General features: G+C 40.8%; 1 protein-coding gene across 5 annotated transcripts in view; it reads left to right on the top strand.

The window, feature by feature from the left end:
* Positions 1-23,011, top strand: part of diaph2 (diaphanous-related formin 2) — a 705,669-nt gene that overhangs the window by 412,743 nt on the left and 269,915 nt on the right. For all 5 annotated transcript variants that reach the window (XM_067996883.1, XM_067996882.1, XM_067996884.1 and 2 more), the window contains 4 exons: positions 3,823-3,924; positions 4,265-4,359; positions 11,195-11,296; positions 17,939-18,178. In XM_067996883.1, coding sequence (XP_067852984.1) covers positions 3,823-3,924; positions 4,265-4,359; positions 11,195-11,296; positions 17,939-18,178 — 539 coding nt within the window. The remainder of the gene's footprint in view (positions 1-3,822; positions 3,925-4,264; positions 4,360-11,194; positions 11,297-17,938; positions 18,179-23,011) is intronic.

Here is a 23,011-nt window from a genome sequence, read left to right as displayed (position 1 = left end):
GGATAGAATTTCCACAATTTATGTTGTTTTCCCGGGGTTTCCACCAAAGTTAAGGCGCAAGATTTTTTGTGATCAACAGGAAGACTGGCCATTCACATCATAGGCTTGAACTTCCAATTTGACTCTGCAAACAGTGAAAGATATCCAGTTGAGTAAAACAGTTGAGTAACATGTCAGTAGCACTATGGAAGAGTGGGAGAAATACAGAAAGAAGCCATCAAAGGAAAGCAGAGACTTCGAAAAATGGAGAAAGAGCGAGAACAAGAGTTAGACGAATAGAAACGTACAGATACAAGGAAGTGTGTGAAAGGCATACACAGAGAGAGACAATGGAAGACAAACATGAAGGAAAGACAAAGGAGACAAAGAATTATAGTGTGAGACAAGGAAAAACAACTGCAGGAAGACTGGAGAGACTATTGTATTTTTTCACCATGCACAAGGCTGCTGAAGATTGTTAACATGCATATAAATAAAACCAACATATATAATGCTTCTGTCATTATAAAACAGCATATTTTCCAATTAACTGATAAATGCCAAGCAATATCCACTGGAACGTTATGAATAGCGCCTTGGTAGTATATATTTTATACTTTCCATGGAATGTTGTACAGAGCAATTGATGCAGGAGATGACAATATCAGTAGTAAGTGTTGGTTTCTGTTCTGATTGCAGGGGTGGAAGAATTGACCAGCTATTTGTGGGTTAATTTGCACATTACAAGTGATTTCTGTATCCCAGTTTTTGATATCTTTATAGTCATCATAGTGGGCTTGACCTTATCTCAAGTGTCAGTTTTGTTCACTAGTTAACACTCGTCTCTCGAGTTAGAAGGTTGTGGCCTCAATTTTAGAACTTGAGTGCATAATCTAGGCTGATACTTGAGGGAATATTGTATTATTGGAGATGGTGTCTGTCAGATGAAATGTTAAACCGAGGTTTAATCTGCCCGTTCAGGTGGATGAAAAGATCCCACGTCACTATTCGAAGAAATACTGGGAGTTCTCCCGGTATCCTGACCACCATTCCTCCTTCAATCAACAATACCAAAAACAAATTATCTGGCCATTCATATCCTTAGCTGTTTGTGGCATCATGGTGCACGTGAATTGGCTGCCACGTTTGCCTTTAAAAGTAATTTGTTAGAAGTGAAGTGTTTTGGGACGTCCTGAGGACATGATAAGGCACTAAATAAATGCAAGTTCTTTTTACCTGAGTTGTGCTTATTGTGAAATCTGCCACTCTTTGCGCAGTACTTTGTGATCAGCTACTGTTACAAGAAAGAGAACATTGTAAGGTACCAACAGATGGAGACTATTCAGCCCATCTTAGCTCATCTATCTGAAGGGAGGAGGGAGAGAAGGAAAAATTATAATTCTCCCATTGTGTCTTCTAACTCAATCGGAATGAATCTACGTTTTTTTGCTCTACTACACTCCCTGGAAGATCATTCCAAATGCTGATTACTTTGTGCATGAGGAAGGTTTTCTTGACATCAGTCCTATGTGGACTTTTTGTATTTTTGCATATGCTCCCTTGTCCTCATGTTTTGGCTCAGCTTAAAGTCAAGCTGTGCATTTACTTCAGCCATATGCCCTGTTGTATCGCTCTATCAGGCGTTCCTCAGCTGTCTCCTTTCAAGGCTCGTGGACTAAATAGTGCACTTTGAAGTGTTGTAATGTGTGTTAATGTACTTTTATTTATTTCCCCTTCTTGCTGACAGTGCTTACTGTAATAGAGATGGGTTCAAAATGTATCTTTTTTTTGTTGTGCAAGTCATAGCAGTACAAAATGTTAGAAAAGGACTGCAATCCACAGAGATTAGAGTGCATACGTACATTTTTAGATAATTATTTTTTAGCTTTAGACAAGTACCCCTTTTACCAAAACATTATTTGAAAAAAAATATTGACTATAATTTGGTGTGTTGGGATTCAGATTATAGAAGGCAAATTTCTTTTGGTTCCAAAATGCATGCCCATCTGCAATCTATTGGAGCATTGTATGGTACAGCAATATCTGGATATATGAGTGTGACATAACTTGATATAACTCCATTTTAAAAATCTCATCTGTAATCAGCCCAAACAGCCCCAAACTTTACACAACCCAGTTAAAATATACATGGTGTATGTAAATTCCATTGCCGATGCATTACTTTCAAGTGTTCATGAATCTTGAAAATGTACTTTTTCGCATTTAAGGCATAGTTCCCTGTTTGTTTTAAAACAGAAAAATCATGTGCAGTACACATTTAAAGCCCATTCTTCATTGCAAAATACCGAGTGTAATATGCAGAGAACAATTTGAGTTGGTTTTGTACATTAAAAAAAGTTTTTCATGGATAGGGCATGTGTTCACTTAGAATGCACACCTGGGCTTTCAGCCCGTTTTACATTGTAAAAAAGAGTTTGTGATGCAGTTGAAAAGTTCCTAATAATTAGATGCAAAGTGTATCTTAAACCAGAGAGCTCGTGGAAAATTAACTCCCCTGAATAGGACTTCCTCAATCCGTCTTAGTTTCTCAATTGTGCTTTTGCTGGATGAAAAAAAATAGCTGCCCAGTGATTGAGGCATCCAATAGATGGGGAAAACAATCAGCTGCAGAAGTTTTGGCAAGTATGACCCATGTATTTATTTTGGTGTATAGCTTGTGGTATTCTTGGCCAGTATACCTACCCTTTACCATCGTTCCCTTGTGAGTTTCAAAGAATTTAGATAAAGTGACAACTTGCTTTAGTATTGTGCTCGACCACATTCTCCACATAATCAGGGCTGGAAATTGCTCATAAAATAACGGTGAACCTGTTATTAATGGGCAAGTCAAAGAACATCTTCCGGCGGCCACACGTGCCCAGTCAAATGCGGAAATCCAGAACTTGCTCTTCCTGATTGACTGATCTGAAAGGTCTGTGGATTGACAGCTTGCCGGCTGGCTCTCCATTGAAATCAATGGAGGAGCATAAACTTGCTGCTGGAACGTGGTTAATAGCCATTAAAATAGACTGAAAAAGTTGGGACTGCTCTGAACTGGGGCTAGGAGCCTGCCCTGCCGCCATGTTAATGTCGCACATAATTAATGAAGCCAGGATTCAGCCAGAAGGAGCTTTTTAGCTGTCAGAGAGTTGTTTAAAAAGTCTGAGAGCCGGGTGTCAGAATTTTCAAATGTGAAGTTTCATTCCTCCCGATTTTAATAGTTTTTGGGCATTTAAAAAAAAATTTAAATGTAAAATTTTTGCTTTTTTACTTTCTCTTCCTGTTTCTTTTATCTCAGTCTTTTAATCTTACCCTCTCTCTTTATTTTGCTTTCTTTATCTGAAGCTATAGTACATTTACTAATCTTGTCTGACACTTCCTCGTTCTTAGTTTGTGCGGTTTGCGAATGAGATTCACTTCCTGGTTCTCACAGCGTGGCTTGCTTCAAGCTGATTGATGGAGGATGCTTTCCTCCTCTCACAGTTCAGAGAGGCCTGGGAAAGACCACTGCGCTTCTTGCAGTCCACAATTAAAGCAAGTCGGCGCCCAGAAGATTGCGAAAAGTTTGTGGGTGAGTTAGTTACTTGCCGGCAGCGGGTGATGTCGCTCAGAGCAATTTCTGACCCTATATAGATAAGAAACTGTTTAGTCCAACTGATACACAACGAGCCTCCATAATGTAGTTTCCTCAAGTATTTTAGAGCCACTTTTTTCGGTCAGATGATTTTGTTTGCCAGATTCTCCTCAAGGTCTAAAAAGAACTACTGTTAAATATTTGAACAGCTTGTTCATAATTTGTTATGGTATAAGTTACAAACATTGTGATTTCCTTTTAAATTGTAGTAAAAAAGAATGCTGTTCAAACTGAGGAGAAAAAAACTATTCCTGCCAAGAAAAAAGTGAAAGAACTGAAGATTCTGGACCCTAAAACAGCTCAAAATTTATGTAAGTACAATTCATTTTGGGCATAGCCATGTTGCTTGGTGTCTAATTTAGATATTGCTGTCTTAAATATAAGTGAAGAATAGAACCATTTTATATACTGAGATAAAAAGAAAAAAAATTCCATATGTTGAAAATCTGGAATAAAAACTGAAAATGCTTGAAATTCTCAGCACGACTATTTTAGCTTCTGACAGAGCTGCTATTTCTAGCATTTTCAGGTTTTATTTGATTTTATATACTGACCTTTTCAGCAATAACCACGATTTGTAAATATATTGCTGTATAAATCCAAAATGCAAATCCGTGGTTGATGCGACAATACATTTTTCTTTCCGTACAGCAATCTTCCTGGGTTCATATCGCATACCTTATGAAGAAATCAAATATATAATTTTAGAAGTGGATGAGGAGAAGCTCAGTGAGTCCATGATTCAGGTAAGGTTTAAAGCAAATTCTGCTCAGTGGGCAACATAGCCTCTTGCTTTACTGCAGGTTTCTCAACTTATCTGTCTCTTTTGCAAATGCATTTCACAGAATGTGATGCCTATTCGATGTGACACAACAGGGAGATCAGTACACTGCGTTGTAAACACACATACAAGCAAATGCCAGAAATTTTATATCTTTTCCCTCAAAGGTTTATGAGTTCTTTGACCCTGTCTGAAGAATTCTTTTCAATAAGATTATTAGTAGACTGAGTCAGTGATTTGAGTTCCTTATTCTTCATGTATTCAAAACTAAATGATTAACAAATTGTTTTATCAATATGTTGCCTATCAGGATTTTTGAAAATAAAAATTGAATTTTCTTTTAAACAAATCCAAGCTTTTAAAAAATGCAAAGAAAACCCCATACATAGATATTTATCCAATGCAAACACAGTATTAACTGTGGAAAATAAAAAGTTAGTCAGGTTGACTCTCCAGAAGAGAAGGTTTAGTGACTGCCAACCAGAAAGAGAAAGGCAGCAAATATGAACCAGGCAACTTTGTGGTGGTTATCAGACCAAAACAAGAAAATACATGGAAATCCCTTTTGTACCCGAGTAACAGGGGTGAAATGTCCAAATAGATTTGAAGCACATGGAATAAGAAGCAAACCAAACAAAGGATATTATCCAAAAGACTCAACAGCTTCTCCATCTGTCTGTCTCCCTTCCTCCTCCTCAATTTCTCTCATATCTGCCTCCTCTTCCTTTTGCCTTCTGCTTCTGCTTCTCCTCCTCCTCCTCACCTTCCATTTCTCTCCTATTCCTCTTGTTTCTCCCCGTCTCTCCTATTTTTCTCAATCTCTTCCACTACCATTTTTTCCATTTCTTCTGCTCTGCCATTATTACTAGGGTGGATTAATGCCAGGGCTTACAGGGCCTGCACCCAGGAGCTCCAGGAAAATATGAGACCCCCACCAGGGGCCCTGTGCAAATCTGTATCATTTAAGCGTAGTATATTCTGATATAATTTGCTTTATTATTAATGTAGTGTGTAAATATTCTCTAAGGGTCTCTTTCTTCTTGCATTTTACTACATGCTTGTGTTTTAATGGGTCCGGGTGGAGGGGGGGACGGAGGGGACCCAACAGTTATTGGTGCCTCGGGCCCCAAGAGTTCCTAATCTGGCTGTGATCGCTACTTCTGTTCTCTCCTATTCCTGTTCCACCACCCCTTCTCTTTCTTCCTCCTCTTCCTTTTATTTCCACATCAACAACTACATCTTAAATTTATGTAGTGCTTCTCATCACAGAACACCCCAAGGTGCTTTAGATGGGGAGTAATGGTACAAGAAACAGGAAAGAAGTTAGGAGTTGAAATCAATTGAGAAGTAAAGGAGATCAGTTTGAGGAGGCTTTTAAAGGAGGGGAGTAAATTCCAGAGTGCAGGGTTGTGGCAGTTGCAAATTCTGCTGCTGATAGTGGAGCTGAAGGTTGAGAGTTGTCAAGTACAGTTAAAAGAGCATGCTAAGATGTGGATTGGAGAATATTTTAGAGAAAGTGCAGAACATGGAAGGTTCTGAACATGAAGTTTCTGAATCCGCTATAATGGAGATAAGGAGCCAGTAAAGGTTGTTGGGGACAGGGGTGTTGGGTGTATGGGATAGAATATGGGTTGTGGAGTTCTGCATGATTTGGAGTTTGTGTAAGGAGGAGTTCTGGAAGCCAGCAAGGAGAGGGTCGAAAGAAATCGAATCTGAAGTGACAAAGGTGAGGATTCCTGTATGGTGAGGATGATGCAGGAACATAGATAGACAATGTTACCCAGACACAAGTAAACAATCTAACAATCGACTCAGAAAATGCTGGAAAAACTCAGCAAGTGAGGCAGCATCTGTGAAGAAAGAAACAGTTAAAGTTTCAGGTTGAAGACCTTTCGTCAGAAGGTCTTCGACCCGAAACTTTAACTCTGTTACTTTCTTGCTGAGCTTTTCCAGCATTTTCTGTTTTTTTTTCAAATTTCCAGCATCCGCAGTATTTTGCTTTTGGCAGTAGACTAGTTGTGGGATTTGAAGCGTGGCTCAGGGTCAAACAGCGTAACAGTGTTAAGTTTCTAAGGGGTCAGTCTAAGTGAGCAGCAATGGAGGGAAAAGAAAGCAGTTGGAGAGTACAGTGACAGTTGTGGAATTGAAAATGGTAATAGAGAGATAGAGTTGGGTAATACTGGCATGCATATGGAATCTGGCCCCATACGGATGATACTAAGGAGTCGGGGGTGGGGGGGGGAGGTGTAGGTGATGAGCTTACGGAAGGAGAACCACTGTAGGAGATAGAGGAATGAAACCATGGGAGGTCATGGATATGATGTGAACCAGACTGGATTGACGCATGATGTGGAGATGACGGTGATGGACTGGGGTGGACAAATGTAAGGACTTGCACAACACCAGGTTACAGTCCAACAGTTTTATTTTAAATCACAAGCTTTCGGAGCTTACCTCCTTCGTCAGGTGAGTGAAGGGCTCTAAAAACGCATAGCATATATAGTCAGAGACAATGCCTGGTGATTACAGATAATCTTTCCAACTGCCCCCTATCACATCTCGGCTGGGAGACGATCACAGCAATCAAAGGTGTCATTGGTGTTCAGACAGGTTAGCCACAGAAAACATTACATCCCAGTATACTTAATACACAATGGGTCAGATTACAAAGACAGAGAGAGAAAGAGACCCGAAAGGCAGAGAGAGAGAGAGAGAGAGAGAGAATGTCCAGTTGTATTAAAAACAGATAACTTTTTTTTGCTGGTGGGGTAACGTGTAGCGTGACATGAACCCAAGATCCCGGTTGAGGCCGTCCTCATGGGTGCGGAACTTGGCTATCAATTTCTGCTCGACGATTTTGCGTTGTCATGTGTCTCAAAGGCTGCCTTGGAGAACGCTTACCCGAAGATTGGAGGCTGAATGTCCTTGACTGCTGAAGTGTTCCCCCACTGGGAGGGAACCCTCCTGTCTGGCAATTGTTGTGCGGTGTCCGTTCATCCGTTGTCGCAGTGTCTGCATGGTCTCGCCGATGTACCATGCTCCGGGGCATCCTTTCCTGCAACGTATGAGGTAGACAACGTTGGCCGAGTCACAGGAGTATGAACCATGTACCTGGTGGGTGGTGTCCTCTCGTGTTATGGTGGTATCTGTGTCGATGATCTGGCATGTCTTGCAGAGTTTGCCGTGGCAGGGTTGTGTGGTGTCGTGGACGCTGTTCTCCTGAAAGCTGGGTAATTTGCTGCGAACAATGGTCTGTTTGAGGTTAGGTGGCTGTTTGAAGGCGAGTAGTGGAGGCGTGGGGATGGCCTTAGCGAGGTGTTCGTCGTCATCGATGACATGTTGAAGGCTGCGGACAACATGGCGTAGTTTCTCCGCTCCGGGGAAGTACTGGACGATGAAGGGTACTCTGTTGGTTGTGTCCCGTGTTTGTCTTCTGAGGAGGTCTATGCGATTTTTCGCTGTGGCCCGTCGGAACTGTCGATCGACGACTCAGTGATAGATTCCTTCATTATCTATTTGTCTGACTTTCAGACCATCCACCCATCCCCGTTCCTCCCTCCCTCCTTCCATAGTTTCCATTTAATCTTAAATGTGTTGCGTCAGTTAAGTATCATAATATGTTTTGAAAAATATTTCTCTTGAGCAGATGAACCCAAAAATATACTACATTCTTTATACTACAGTTCAATCAGTAATTTAAAATATTGGCCTTATTTCCATTATTCCCTTAATGATAGAAATGCAGTCTTAAAACGTCACTGTATCCCGTCTTACACATTTAACCTCTGTTTAAAATTAGAAAATATCTCCATCCACCAGAGGAAAATCACTCTAGCAACATGGTCCCGTTAAATTTTCACGCTTCCATTGCATGAACCTCTTCCTACAAACTTCTACCGAATCACAGGCTGACCTTCACTGCATACTCAGTGCTTTTTCCTTCTTCAAACGTAAAGAGCGTTTACCATGAGGGAATGTACTTTTTCAAGTTTTAGAGCAAACGGATCCATTGCTTCCACCCCCCTTTTTAGGGGGTGGGTGATGGGAAGAATCACCTGATTTGCAGCTGTGAATATTCACGGAATGGGTGAAGAGTTTTATCTATTTGCCTGTGGAGGTTGAATTTCATTTGAAGAAGACTGGAGCTATAATTTTTTCATAACTTAAAATGTTGGAGGCCTCATTTTTTAGATTAATGTTGCTCTGGAAACAAAATAATAAGAACATGTGTAATGCATATTTTTAAATCAAGTATTAAAGTCACTCAAATTTTTATTTAACAGTAGTCCAGAATGAAAATTGCAGTGAATGTACAGCATTTACAGAAAAGGTCTCCTTGTTCTAAATATAGCTATAATTATAACTTGACAATAAAATTGGTATTTTGACAGCAAAACACAAAGAAAAGTTAGATAATGTAAATTAATCTAAACTGTAAAATATTGGCATTTGACATTATGCAGGTCAATTTTTGCTTCAAAACTCCCCCCCCCCCCCCCCCCCACCCCCAGTTTCTTCCTTGCATTCTTGCTTGTCCTCTTGTGTTCTCTTGTGGCTAGAAGGATGGTATTGCAACCTTCTTTGTGAATACTGTCTATGCATTCAGTGATTGCTATTAACGGTAGAACTAATTAAAGGGGACAAAGCTCACTTCTTCCTTCAAGATGGAAGGCTTTGCTGCTGTGTAGTTCACCATCTTCCAGCCAACCTGAAAATTAATAAAACTCACCCAACTGCAGCAAGGAAGTTTGAGTGACAGACAGCACTGGGACTTCAGTTCATTACCTGTTGCTTGAGATTTCAATGTTCAACTGCTAAACTACTTGGCTGGCTCAATATAATGTAAGACTTCAGTTTTGATATACTTTCACACATGATTTTACAGGTGAGTTCAAAGAAGGGTGACCTGATTTTTAGTTGTGTCCATTTTCTGGCCCTAAACTGTTCATTGCAGTCGTGTGCGTGTGTGTGTAAATAAAATGTTTGAAGTTATAACACTAACTTTTAAAATCCTAGTCCTTGTTTTCACATCTATCCATGGCCTCGTCCTTCCCTACCTCTGTAACCTCCTTCAGCTCTACAACCATCCGAGAACTCTGCGCTCCTTCAAATCTTGCCTCTTGCGCATCCCCGATTTTAATCACTCCACCGTTGGCGCCCGTGCCTTCAGCTGCCTCGGCCCTAAGCTCTTGAATTCCCTTCCTAACCCTCTCCGCCTCTCTACCTCTATAACCTCCTTTAAGACGCTCCTTAAAACCTATCTCTTTGACCAAGCTTTTGGTCACCTGTCCTAATATCTCCTTATGTGGCTTGGAGTCAAATTTTGTTTGATAATCCCTCCTGTGAATGCTTTGAGTTGTTTTACTACTTTAAAGATGCTATATAAATTATAAATGCAAGTTGTAGTTGTGGTAACTCCTCTCGTTTTAGCAAGTTTTTCCTCTTGTATTTGCTGCCTGTACAAAAAATCAGTGTCTTTTTGGTTGCAATTTGGATCTAGACCTGTACTGCAATGCTGATATGTAGAAATGTAACTCTAAGCCCATTGCCGATTGTGAAGTTATGTTCACCTTAGCATCATTTAATTTGGCAAACAGATTTAGGATTTGCATGCTAATCCTACCAAAATTCAATATCCCTTTAAACATATGAACATATCAAAAGAAAGACAAGAAAAGATTTACGGGTCCATCCAGCCTGTCACACACATGTGATGTCTTGTGCATCACAATGCACACACTCCCCATCCACACGATAGCCATGTAATTTCTTGGGAGACAGGCGAAAAAACAAATAAAAACCCAAGCCAATTTGGAGGAAAAAAAATCTGGAACATTCCTGTCTGACCCCCCCAGACGATTGAAACTAGTCCAGGAGACCACTCTGACCCCGATTAATATTATACATTAACCACCTTGTACGAGCTGATCTGCGTCCTCGCTAGAAATAGATCCAGCTCTCGCTTGAAGGAACTCAGCAAATCAGTGTTCACCACACGAGCTGGCAGCCTGTTCTAACTCAACGTTTTGAACACTTCAACTCTGATAAGAATCCCAATTGGCCTAAACCCACCTGGGACCAGGATCATTACAGCCCTAATCATTCAAGGGACATGCAGTCTTCACTTCAGAATCCACATATGTCAGAAACATTTCTGCAACTTCCTCAACTGCTCCTGCCCTCCCAGAGTCAGCTCCGACACTCGGCGTTTGTGAATGTGCAGCGTTTTGCATCTTGTTTTGTTTTCTCCTTTTTTAACTCTAGATTTTATTTTAAGCAGGTATCAATGCAGTAGTCAGTGCAAGGAGGTAGTTGAAACTGCTTTCAGTGTTCTGGGTGAAGGAAGCGGGGGAATGGTGGGAGAAGGTAGTGACCATTTTCCCCTAGTTGCCAGTTTTGAAAATTGCTTCTTAGTATACTTGGTCTCCTAGGCAGGTGGGTACACAAACTTGGAATTAATCTGTAAATTGAGCTGAATCCACTGGTCTGTCAGTTTTTTATATTAAACTGCAAATGAAGTAAATGCTAAACTTAGTCCAAGGAGCAGGAAATACAGAATACAAAAGTGTGGTAGTCTCAGCTCTGAGGAACAGCAAAACATCCTCCACAAAAGTTGGTGTCAGATTTGAGATACTTTGTAGTGCTGCTGATCCCATACTCTGCATGACGTCTGTCACTGTTTAGAAGCCAAAAATGGATTGTTCTCTAGCCCTGACAATTCCTTTCTTCACGAGATCCAAGAAAATCTATATCAAACAGTTATAAATATGTGTTTTTCCCTTCTGTCTTTACATTTACAGAACCTGGTGAGGTATTTACCAGAGCAGAAGGAGCTCAATACATTATCCCAGTTTAAGGATGAATATGACGACCTCTGTGAACCAGAGCAGTTTGGAGTGGTGGTAAGTAGGCTCAGAAAGCACACCAGAGAATATACTGCTGTTGCAGAACAAGGAAAGGTGAATGCATTTCAATAGTGTATTGATTTTTTTTTCTTTGGCACTGTCAACATACCTTGCAGCATTGCATACATCATAGGCTATGCTTTTCATTCATCTTTCAGATTGAAAGGTTAAAGATATTAAACTTGTTCCACATTCAAATGTGGCCTGCAGATCTGTTGCAATATATAGTGTGTGATAAATATATTGCACTGACATACTTATCTCTAAATGAAAAATAATATTTAATGCAGGTCTATAGGATGTATTTTGAAAGTGGCATGGCCATATCACGACAGTCATACTGATTATCTCAATCCCTCCATTTTAGATCTTTATTTCCTTTTTTCCTTCAACACCATCTTATTGTTTTCCTGTTCTCTTGTCCGTGTAATCTTCTCCTCTGGTATTTTCTTCCAATTTAGCTTCTTTTGTGGAAATTAGCTTCAACTTTAATTCATGTTTTCTGCGCTGTACTTTTTCCCTTTTCACCCTCACAGAATCTGTCAGTAAATGCATTGAACAAGACAAGACTAGGTACACTGAGTGAAATAAAATACATTTTTTCTGCACATGCTGCCCTCTGCTCCATTGCTGTAAATCAGATAGAAATGGAATTCTTTGCAACTGTGATTGGAGAAGTCACTTTTTGATAAGGAGGTTGGTTCAGTTTTTTAAAAATGGTATAGAAGTTCGAAAGTAATTGTTTTACTCAAGTAACAATAATGTAACTGTTACAGAATTGTTACTCACTTCAAATATGTGGTGTTCAAAACCATCAAAAACCAAAACTTCCTGTAATGTTGAGTTCATATTATTATTAAAATTACAGCAGTCAATAATACATGTATTGAAATCTATAGCCAAAACTAAAATAAATAGATATTTAATTTTCTTTAGTTTCAGTGACTCTTTTTCCCAAATGCATCTCAAACACATGGCCAAGCATCTATTTTTCGGACCTACTGTCTGTTTATCCGTGCTCGTAGCAATCAGCAGGATTCAAATTTCCTACACTCCACTGAAATTGTCACAGTGGCTCGATTTTAATGAATCGATCCAACAATTTTTCCAATTGTGGAGGGATCTTACGCAGATGAGTGGGGTTGCTGTTTAAAGGGACACAGTGACACTAAGAAGGTCACCGTTTTCTGCTGAGCTGAGTTGGTGTTTTACAGAATCTACAACCAGAAGCCTGGCAGTCTGAGTGATATACTCTTCTCTTCCACAGCACCTCTGACTTTATACTGCAAACCATTCATGTTGCTTCTTTCACTTAAATGGACAATAAGGAAATAGACTGATGAATACATCACAATATGTAGTGGGTTGCTGGGATTTTTCAGAGGTGCAGGTACAATATGGATGGCAGGGGGGGAGAAGTCACACTAATTAGTACTGAACAAACTAATCTGAGGGCAACAGGCTCTTCCAAGAATATGATTAAGAGAAAAAAAAGCCAGGCGCTATAGAGAGAGATCAAGACAAATGGGGGAAAAAAAATGGACAGGATTGCTCAGGATGTGGGCTGGTTCCAGGATACTGCACTCTCATAAATGTCAATTGTCCTGTTTTATCAGACGGTCAGCATTTTGGACCCAGTGCCCACTTGTCTATGTTTGCAGATCAAAATAAGCAGAGATTCAACATTTCTGAACTCCACAGCGGTCACTGCATGAGCCACTGCAGTTTAGTTTTAATGCATTGGTCTGAGAACTTTCATAATAGCAGAGGAGGCTCTGTACAAGTGAGTAATACCTCCCTTTCAGCGCCCCTGCTGTTCATAGTACTGCGGACACCTTTGAAGTGGCTCAGGTTTATGCCTGACAGCTTAAAACTTGCCACACAGGTGCTTTTAAATGAGCCAGAAAAGGGCAAGGTTGCTACATTCACACCACAAATCAACTGCCTGTTTCAACTGTTAAGGCAACAACAAGTTGGTTCTAAATGAACAACTATTTACACTCCCGTCAATCTAGGTGTTCCCCTGCTGAATTACAGTGGACTTTAAAATGCCAGGAAATGCACCAAATCAAGTGTGCAAAAAATCAAGATTTTCAGGTGATCGTGCCTCCTTAGAAAAGGAATCTTGCACCTTGAACACTTGCATTCCTCTTAAGGCTTTTGCGTATTTTTTTCCTGCTATACAAGTATTAAAATGTTGGGCACACCTGCAACTTAAGTAACAACAAGTTGGTGCCCTAGTGCACTTTCAGATTAACTACATTCCATAGGTCTATGTTCAAGGTTGTTTTTAAGTTGTCCTGAGTTGTGACAGCTTCTTGCTTTTTCGTAGTTGGCTTTTTTGATCTCAGTGTAACCAAAGTCACTGCCATATGATCATTTTAAATTGAGTAGGATGTTGGTGGAATTTGGCTGCTGACTCCTTGAAATTAGTCAAAATGGTGTCATTAATCCTACAGATACAATAGCAGCCATCCTATTTATTCATGATTCTATAAAAAGGATGGCACAATCATCAAACTTACCTTTCCCCCCAATTTTCCTCCCTTTGCTATCTTCCTATCCAGAAGTGCTGGTTCATGCTGAGTATGATTCATCGTTTATCATTTTATGGGCTCAGAATGAATGATAGGCTATTTGGCCATGAAGGACAGCCCAGCCCAACCTGAACCTGTCCTCACTAAGCATCTACTTAAGCATGCGATCAGAATAGGGGACTCTCACTACCCCATTGTTCTCCCTCCCACCCCCCACTAGACAAGGAGCGCTGCGATCAACTGTAAAACCCCACACTTGCCCCACCTAACATCACCTGACTGAATAGAGACCAGGGAACAAACTTGAGACCAATCGGGTCTGTATGGTTCAGTATCACACTGGGCAGTGCCTTTACCCACTGAGCTATTGGGGATGCCGCACTTTTTTTTCCTGTTTGTTTCCTTTCTCCTCGCCATTGAATCCTTGTTACTGTAAGATTCCATCAGTGGAAGTCATTCTGCGACCTGGCCGACCACTATATCTAGACAGTGAGTGTTGGCAAGTTTTACAACTGTTGGAGCCTCATAGCCAAGCCCAAATCTGTCCTTACTCTTACTTGATGTACCAGCACTTCTAAAAGAGGTTTCTGAATAGTGATCAGTTGCTGGAATGCTGACAGATTTTCCTCTCACTAACCTGGGAGCACTGAGGTCAGTTTTAGCACCTCAGCTGTTTCTCCCCCCCCCCCCCCCCCTCCCCACTCCTGAGATCAACTTGCCCATCATATGTCTGGGGTTAAATCTGGGGGATTCCTGTCCTGTATGGTACTGCTACTCACTGCTTTTAGCAGCTGAGCCATCAGGGTAGCCACCTTGCTTAACTTTTAAAAGGGTTAATGGGTAGCACAACACTACCACTCTGATATGCCTCCTTCAACACCTGAAGGTAACTTACAAGAAACAAAACTAGCGGACAATCCACTTTTAGTGCGACAACAAAGTGAAAACCATATTACTGCTTCCAGTACTATTTTTATTAATCATATAAAAATTTTTAAAAGATGTGTGTAAAATCTATCACTTTCTCTAGGGCAAATGTATGCTACTTTCCATCAGGTTAGGAACATGATTTGCAAGATGTATTGAGAGATTAGGCTTTTTATTCTTGATGGTTTTATTTGTAGATTCGGGAAATTGATAAGTGAATTAAGATAAATGTTCAGTCAATAATTATTAAAAATGTAAGAAATGCACTGCTTCATTGTGTAGTTTGTGGTTATTTTTAAGTGCATCAGTACAGTAATTTCTTGATTTTACTGGTAGGTCCTTGAATTGATAAAACCATTGTTCACTGAAGTAATTTGCAGTGAAGTGGAAAGAGTCTGTAAGAAGAAACCACATTCAGCTCTTCAGGGAAATTGCAAACTTGCCAAAGTTGACAAGCCAACATTTTTAATAAATGGTGGACCAAATCAAAAAGTGGTGGTGGTTTAATTTCGTTTTGATGGACAACTGCCTAATAATAAATTTAAATGTTATTTGATAAATGTGGTTGATGTCTGTCAAAGCAAATTAAACTGAAATTCATGGAATCTTAAAAGTTAAATATAATTAACATGTAAAATGCTTCTTCACTATATACGTTATTAAAAGCAAACTTGAATTTATTTCAGTGGACTTGCTGGAATTTTTTCCTAAATTTTAACATTAATGGTAAGCTCTTAGTAAAAATCAATAATTTGATAGTTTTAAAAAATTAATCTACAATTTTTTTTGAATTATATTAATGCATAATAGGTCCATTAACATTGGAAAAATAGATTAATGTTTGATATAACCCATTGTCAGAATTTGGCGCAAGGTTCATTAATTTTTTTTAAAATATTGCTTCGCATAAAGCTTAACTTCAATTACTAAATGGTCTTTTTATGCATTATTATTTTGGAAAACTACAAAAATGCTGTAACTTTTCTGTAAATTGCCCACTTTGCCCTCAGGAGCCTTTTCATTACAGTTACAGGCTTTTATACAACTGAAGTTTGTTGAATCAATTTTCCTCCTTGGCCATTCAACTTTCATATACAAATAGGAATTGCCATAAAAATTCATGGTCTAGCTCCGCCTCCATAACAATGGTGGAGCAGAATTTACTCTCTGGTGGCAAATAAAGAACCTGGTTCCATCACAATTTCCAGGATAAGGCAACTAAAATAAAATGGACGTGCACCCATGCCAGTATCAGTTCTGCTGGAGTGCCCATGAGGTTAGAGGGTGGCAGGAATTTCCTTCATTGGCCAGCCACTGAAGCTGAAGATGAGTGCAGCACAGACAAATGGACCCTTTTCCAGGAAAGCTGGTTTCCTGGAAAGTCAAAAGCTTTGTGACTGGCTGCTGTAACAAAATCAGCACATTGGGGGCATAAGAGGCTAGAATGGCAAGAATTCCAGCAGCTGACATTATCATGCCACTCCCGCCACCTCCTTCATGTCTGTGCCCACCGTCCCTGCCTGAGGAAATTCACAATGTGGGACAAATGAGGCGGAGACCTGATGTAACCAGGTGCCTCCCCAGTTTCCACCCACAGTAGGCTGGGAGCTCTGAGAAAATCCAGGACATGAAGACTGCATTCCAGATTGAAGAGGGGGGGGGGGTGGTGGAGGAAAGTCACCCAAGTAACTTAGCTATGCAGTTCCTTATTGGGCAGTGTCTGTAGATGATCTCCCGTTTTCGTCTTTCTCACTAAGATGAAAGGAAAAATGTGGGAAAGGATCTCTGATGATTCAGTGGGTATATGTACAGCATGGTCTGGTCTCAGGTTTTATCCCTTGTCTGTGCTGAATTGCCCAGGGGCACACAATTAATTGACTTGAGTTGCCATTCCTGACAGCTGTCCAGTAACTTCTGCTGGATGTGGATGTGTGCTGACCTCTGGTGAGAATGCAATTGGGCTCTGTTGTGTAGGCTTCCACTGTCACATAACCAGCTGACACTTGCTGTCCAAGGTTATATGTAAAATTTAATTACTGGTGCAGTATCAGAATGCTGATGCTTCATATAGCCCAGAATGTGTTGCTCCCGTAGAAATGGGAGGAGTTAAAGAAGAAAATCATAGGGATAATTTTTAAGAAGTAATTTTAGTAAGCAATTTAACTTTTTTCCCAACTCTCTTCTGCAGGCATTGCTTCAGGTTGTGTCTGTGGTAACCTGTGATTATTTTTAAATTTTAAAAAATGCATTTACTACACATACAAGGATTTCGAGACTGCATTAAGTATTGGCCTAGACTCAGAGCTCATTTGATTAGCACTACGTTTTCAAAGTAAAACAAATGTGGCACAGCTCGAAACAAACAGAGCTAGAAGCACAAAAAAAGTTCTACTTCACAAGTGCCCAGCGATAGTCAGCTTATCCTGGAAATACAGATACAGGTCCTCCTGTGACCTGGCTACATCTAGTCACTGAGTTGGTTGTGGTGACTTCTGCAGTAAGCCCACTTGCTTAATATTATTGGAAATATTCAGATACTGCTTCACTGAACAGGAACATATTCCTGAAGTAAATCCTGATAAACATCATCAAGACCAAGTAATGCACATTTTGCACCATTTAATTAACTGACAACACAGCACACAAATTACTAAGTTATATTGTGAACATCTAGAGACTGCTTTGCATAGTTCTTTGGTAATTTGGAAAAGCAACTTCTACTCAATGAAATTGGAAAAAAAAATCTTTATTTTTTTTCATCCCCCGTTTGTTCCATCAGTTGTGGCCTTTCTCCACAGCAGAAATCTGGTACCTCACCAAAGTGGCTGTTTTTCATGTCTCACCTGAGACATCAAGTGCCAGCAGGCAATTTGATGATGTAGGACATTACAGCTGTGTTTGATCCAACACTAACTTAATACCTACTTTCCAGCAGTGACTGGGCAGAGATTGGGAATCTGAATCCTGACCAATTTTCCCTTTCTCGCCACTTCCTTCCCCTCACCCATGTGAAGATACCAAGACTAGTTGGAGCATCCCCACGACTGCCCCATCTGAGATCGCGTTACCCCACTATGATACCAATGATATGCAATGACTTGTTCCTTATTTCATTTTCTTTCTTGTTAATGAATAAGTTTGAAACAAGCATCAATTTGCCACCTTGTTTTTGCAGATGAGCACCGTGAAGTTGTTAGGACCACGACTGAACAATATTCTCTTCAAACTTCAGTTTGAAGAGTATTTGAACAACATTAAGCCAGACATAATAAATGTAACAATTGCTTGTGAGGAGGTGAAAAAGAGCGAGAACTTCAGTAAAGTTTTGGAATTGGTCCTTCTTGTGGGAAACTACATGAACGCAGGGTCCAGAAATGCACAAACATTTGGCTTCAACATCAGTTATCTCTGCAAGGTAAGGGTCTGTTGTCTTAGCATTGGTTGAAATGTAGATCCACTGTTCCCATTTCAGGGCAATTAACTATATATTTTCACACTCCTCCTTGCTGTCGCATACAGTTGCTGAGTAGTCAAGTGGGCAGGCTGTTGCCAATTCGGCTTTTGAACTGCCCACCAAGAGATGTTCAAGCATAGTCTGTGATAATTCGGTCTATGATTTTCCTCTCTTCCTTGGAAAAATGGCCAGACCCCATTCCAAACCTCCCATATTAAAGTGAAATCCTAAAGTTGTGTGGAGAATTATGGCTGAAAAACTATTGTGTTGCATTGCATTGGTACATTGATGTACTGCTTAATAATGCCTTTTTATTGATGAAATATTGTGGGTTTACATTAGTATTTATGATTAATTATAATGGAAAGGTGCACAACTATGGCTGTGTATTGGGTATAAAATCACTTCTACCAAGTAAGAAGCTATGACTTCGGGCCTGATTGTGTATTTTGGTCAAACCTTTTTCCTTTCACTGGAACAGTATGGTGTGGTATTTGAGTTCAGATCACTACTAAACCGTGTCATCTTTACCAAGCCAATTATCTCTTGCCCTCTGTTCCTGGAGCATTGGCTGAGGACATGGACCATTGACCATTCCTCTTCCCTCTTAGTGTGGCCTTGTGCACTCAAGATAAGTATTCTTCCTGGGTTTCTTTACAAGTTCCATTTACTCAAAATTGGCATTTTGGACTTTGATCATCATATACTCCATTGTATATAAAATAACGAATGTCTGGGCACTAGATTCAAGGCCGTGCAACACAGGATAAATCAACGTGGGATCATCGTGGACAGTTAAATTGGCTGGGATCAACTAACACACCACAGTCTAGGGATGAAACATGGGCTTTTATGGCCTAGTACCACACCAAATGGTGCATTTGTCCTTCAGCCATTGCAAACACTTCAGTAAATATGTTTTTAAATTGCACGTGTATTATTATGTGTCCAAAACCCTGAAATTCACCAGAGAATAAAAAAAACTTTTATACAAGTTTAACTTACTTTCCCCAAAGTTTAAATATTCCTTTTTTGATGGATTTTATTTGTATATTTGGGAATTATGACAAAACAAATTGCAGTTTCTCGTCATTGGTTGGTAGGTATTTTTATATTCTGTTTCTTTTAAACGGTTTAGAATAATTTAGTGTCATAATAATGAGATAAATAACAAAATAAATCTCTTCTGGAGATTACTATGAGATTGAGTTAACTGTTAAATAATGCCAGTGTTGATGTACAAAATGCGCAACAATATCATTCGATAATGCAATCAAGTCTACTTACAAAACATGCTTTATATCAGGAGTACACCTCTTCAGTGGTTAATAACATCTGTTATGGTCATCATTTGCTAATTTAAGGTACAATTTCTACACATATTTTGGGTCCCTTATACTCAGGATGTTTTGTCAATGAATAAAATATTTGTTACTCTGATGATTTAACTTGGTTTTGTATTTAAATCTTGCATTGGACTGCTTTGACTTATTCAAAGCTATTAGCATCAAAGTCAAATCTATTTTGTTGCAAGTGTAAAGAAGTGTTAATATTTGTTTTTAGTGTAAATGTACTTTTACATCTGTGCCGTAGATGGCATGAGCATAATACTCCTGTCACTGACAGCAAAGCAGGGGATCCCACAACCAGTGCCCCTTTCTATTAGCTATTCAAATAAGAGACCAGATGCACAATAGGGCAACAGAGAGTGGCAATTGAGGGTCTCAGTTGTCTGCCTGTGTGCTGAGCTGGTGCCTCAACAGCATGGTAAAAATGCCTAAAGAGATGCAGTCATTTAGAAGTGGGTTTATTCCCTAGTTTGTGCTGAGATATCTGATTTCAGCTGGGCTAAAGTTGACCTCAGAAGTAAGACAACCTTAAATTAATTCAAAAACCATTGTAATTAACCATTAAAGAGATTGATAATTGGTGTCAGCACCCTGGGCTGGGGAAAGAAAATATCAACCAAGTTTCTTGTTCCTATTGCAATCCGGTGAGCCTCCTGGAAAGTGTGCATGTGTGGGCACTGAGAAAACAGGATCAGACTTGATTTTGACAACTGCAGAGTCAAATATCCTTCTGATACTCATTGTCGAGACTCAGACATGTAGAATGGGCTCTTTGGTAAGTTACAGGATGTCTGCCCACACCCATGGAATTATATTGCAGTAGGGACCGGGACCCCTGGGCCTGCCTGCGGGGCAGTCTGAGTGTGTCTGATGTGGAGCTGCTGCATCTCCTGATGAATCTCTGAGAATTGCTCGTGTGCCGCGAAATGCCTCCTGATCGATGGGGCAACCGGGACAGCGCCTCCTGTCAATGGGGCAGGCTGGGGAGAGGCAGCAAGGGAACGGCAGCCGCTCACTGCTTCCCCCAGGGAGAAACAGGAAGAGCAGTGGGCCAGAGTATTGGAGGTTGAGGATTTGCAGTCAGGAAACTCAAATGAAATATTCTATCAAGATGTGACACAATCCCTCGATTCATCAGGACCTGAATGTCGTCAGCCTTTGAATATTGAAGGAATTAAAGTATTCCACTGTGCAGACGACGGAAAGAGCTTCCTCCAGTTACAGGATCTGAACACAGATCAGTGCATTGAGAGCACTGAGAAACCGAACACCTGCTCCGTGCGTGGGCAGGGATTCAGTCACCCGTCCCAGCTGGAAACCTATGGGTGCAGCCACACTGGGAAGCTCCCCTTCACCTGCTCCGTGTGTGGGCAGGGATTCAGTCACTCCTCTGAGCTGGAAACCCACGGGTGCAGCCACACTGGGGAGAGGCTGTTTAAATGTTCTAAATGTGGAAAGAGGTTTAACCACTCCCATGACTTGAAAAATTATCAGCGTATTCACACTGGTGAAAAACCATACACTTGCTCTGTATGTGATTGCATCTTTAGCAGGTCATCCAACCTAGTGAGACATGAGCGTAACCGCGATGCTGAGACTATCGTGGATAGCACGTTCAGTGAGGTGGTCACACCGCAGGTAAAGATTGCGCAGGCAGAAAGGAAATGGGTGACCGCCAGGCAGAGTAAAAGGACTAGGCAGGTACAGCAGGAGTCCCCTGGGGCCATCTCCCTCTCAAACAGATATTCTGCTTTAGATACTGTTGGGGGAGATGGCCTATCAGGGGAAAGCAGCAAGAGCCAGGTTCCGGGCACCATGGGTGGCTCTGCTGCACAGGAGGGGAGGAAGAAGAGTGGCAGGGCTATAGTGATAGGGGATTCAATTGTAAGGGGAACAGATAGGCGTTTCTGCGGCCGCAAACGTGACTCCAGGATGGTATGTTGCCTCCCTGGTGCTGGGGTCAAGGATGTCACGGAGTGGCTGCAGGGCATTCTGGAGGGGGAGGGTGAACAGCCAGTAGTCGTGGTCCATATTGGTACCAACGACATTGGTAAAAAAAGGGATGAGGTCCTGTAAGGTGAATTTAAGGAGTTAGGAGATAAATTAAAAAGCAGGACTTCAGGTAGTGATCTCAGGATTACAACCGGTGCCACGTGCTAGTGAGTATAGGAACAGGAGAATAGACCAGATGAATGCGTGGCTGCAGGGATGGTGTAGGAGGAAGGGATTTAGATTCCTGGGGCATTGGGACAGGTTCTGGGGAAGGTGAGACCTGTACAAGCGTGACGGGTTACATCCGAGCAGGACCGGGACCAATGTCCTCGCGGGGGTGTTTGCTAGTGCTGTTGGGGAAGGTTTAAACTAGAGTGGCAGGGGGATGGGAACCTGAGCGGGGAGTCAGAAGAGAATAAAGTTGAGAGCAGCAAGAGAGGGGAAGACCCAGGGGAAATCTACAATACAAATAGTACAAACAGTTGTTCAAGAACAAGTGAAAGGGAAAAGCGTAGAGCAGTGGAAAGAAAGTGTACTTTAGGCACGACAGATAAAATAAAAACTAGAAGGCGTAAGGCGATTAACCCAGCATCAATGCTGTGGCAGGGGGTTGGGAACCTGAGCAGGGAGACAAAGGAAAGCGTGTCAGGAAGGGACAGAAGGTATGGAGTAAAAGGTAAAGTGTTAAAAAAGGAAAAAGCAGGAACTAAGTGTCACAAAACATATTTGAAAGTTCTTTATCTGAATGCACGTAGCATTCGTAACAAAATGGGTGAGTCAACGGCACAAATAACTACGTATGGGTATGATCTTGTGGCCATTACAGAAACATGGCTGCAGGGTGACAACGACTGGGAATTAAATATGCCAGGGTATTCAACTATCAGGAAGGACAGACAGGAAGGAAGGGGAGGTGGGGTGGCTATGTTAATAAAGGAAGGAATCATTGTAATACAGAGAAATGATATTGGGACAAAGGATCAGGACAATGAAACAGTTTGGGTAGAGATAAGGAATAATAAGGGGCAAAAAACACTCGTGGGCGTAGTATATAGGCCTCCTAATAGTTGCAAATCTGCTGGAAGAAGTATTAATCAGGAAATAGTCGGAGCATGTAATAAGGGAACAGCTATAATTATGGGGGATATTAACTATCATATTAACTGGACAAATCAAATTGGGCAGGGCAGCCTTGAGGAAGAGTTTATTGAGTGTATTAGGGATGGATTTCTTGAGCAGTATGTAACTGATCCTACAAGGGGGCAGGCAACCTTGGACCTGGTCCTGTGTAATGAGCCAGGATTAATTAATAATGTCCTAGTTAAGGATCCCCTTGGAATGAGTGACCATAACATGGTTACATTCCATATCCAATTAGAGGGTGAGAAGGTTGGTTCTCAAACAAGCGTACTGAGCTTGAATAAAGGAGACGATGATGGTATGAGAGCAGAAT

This window comes from Heptranchias perlo, chromosome 15 (genome assembly GCF_035084215.1).
Source record: "Heptranchias perlo isolate sHepPer1 chromosome 15, sHepPer1.hap1, whole genome shotgun sequence".
Taxonomy (NCBI): Eukaryota; Metazoa; Chordata; class Chondrichthyes; order Hexanchiformes; family Hexanchidae; genus Heptranchias; species Heptranchias perlo.
This window is presented reverse-complemented; position numbering and strand designations above follow the sequence as displayed.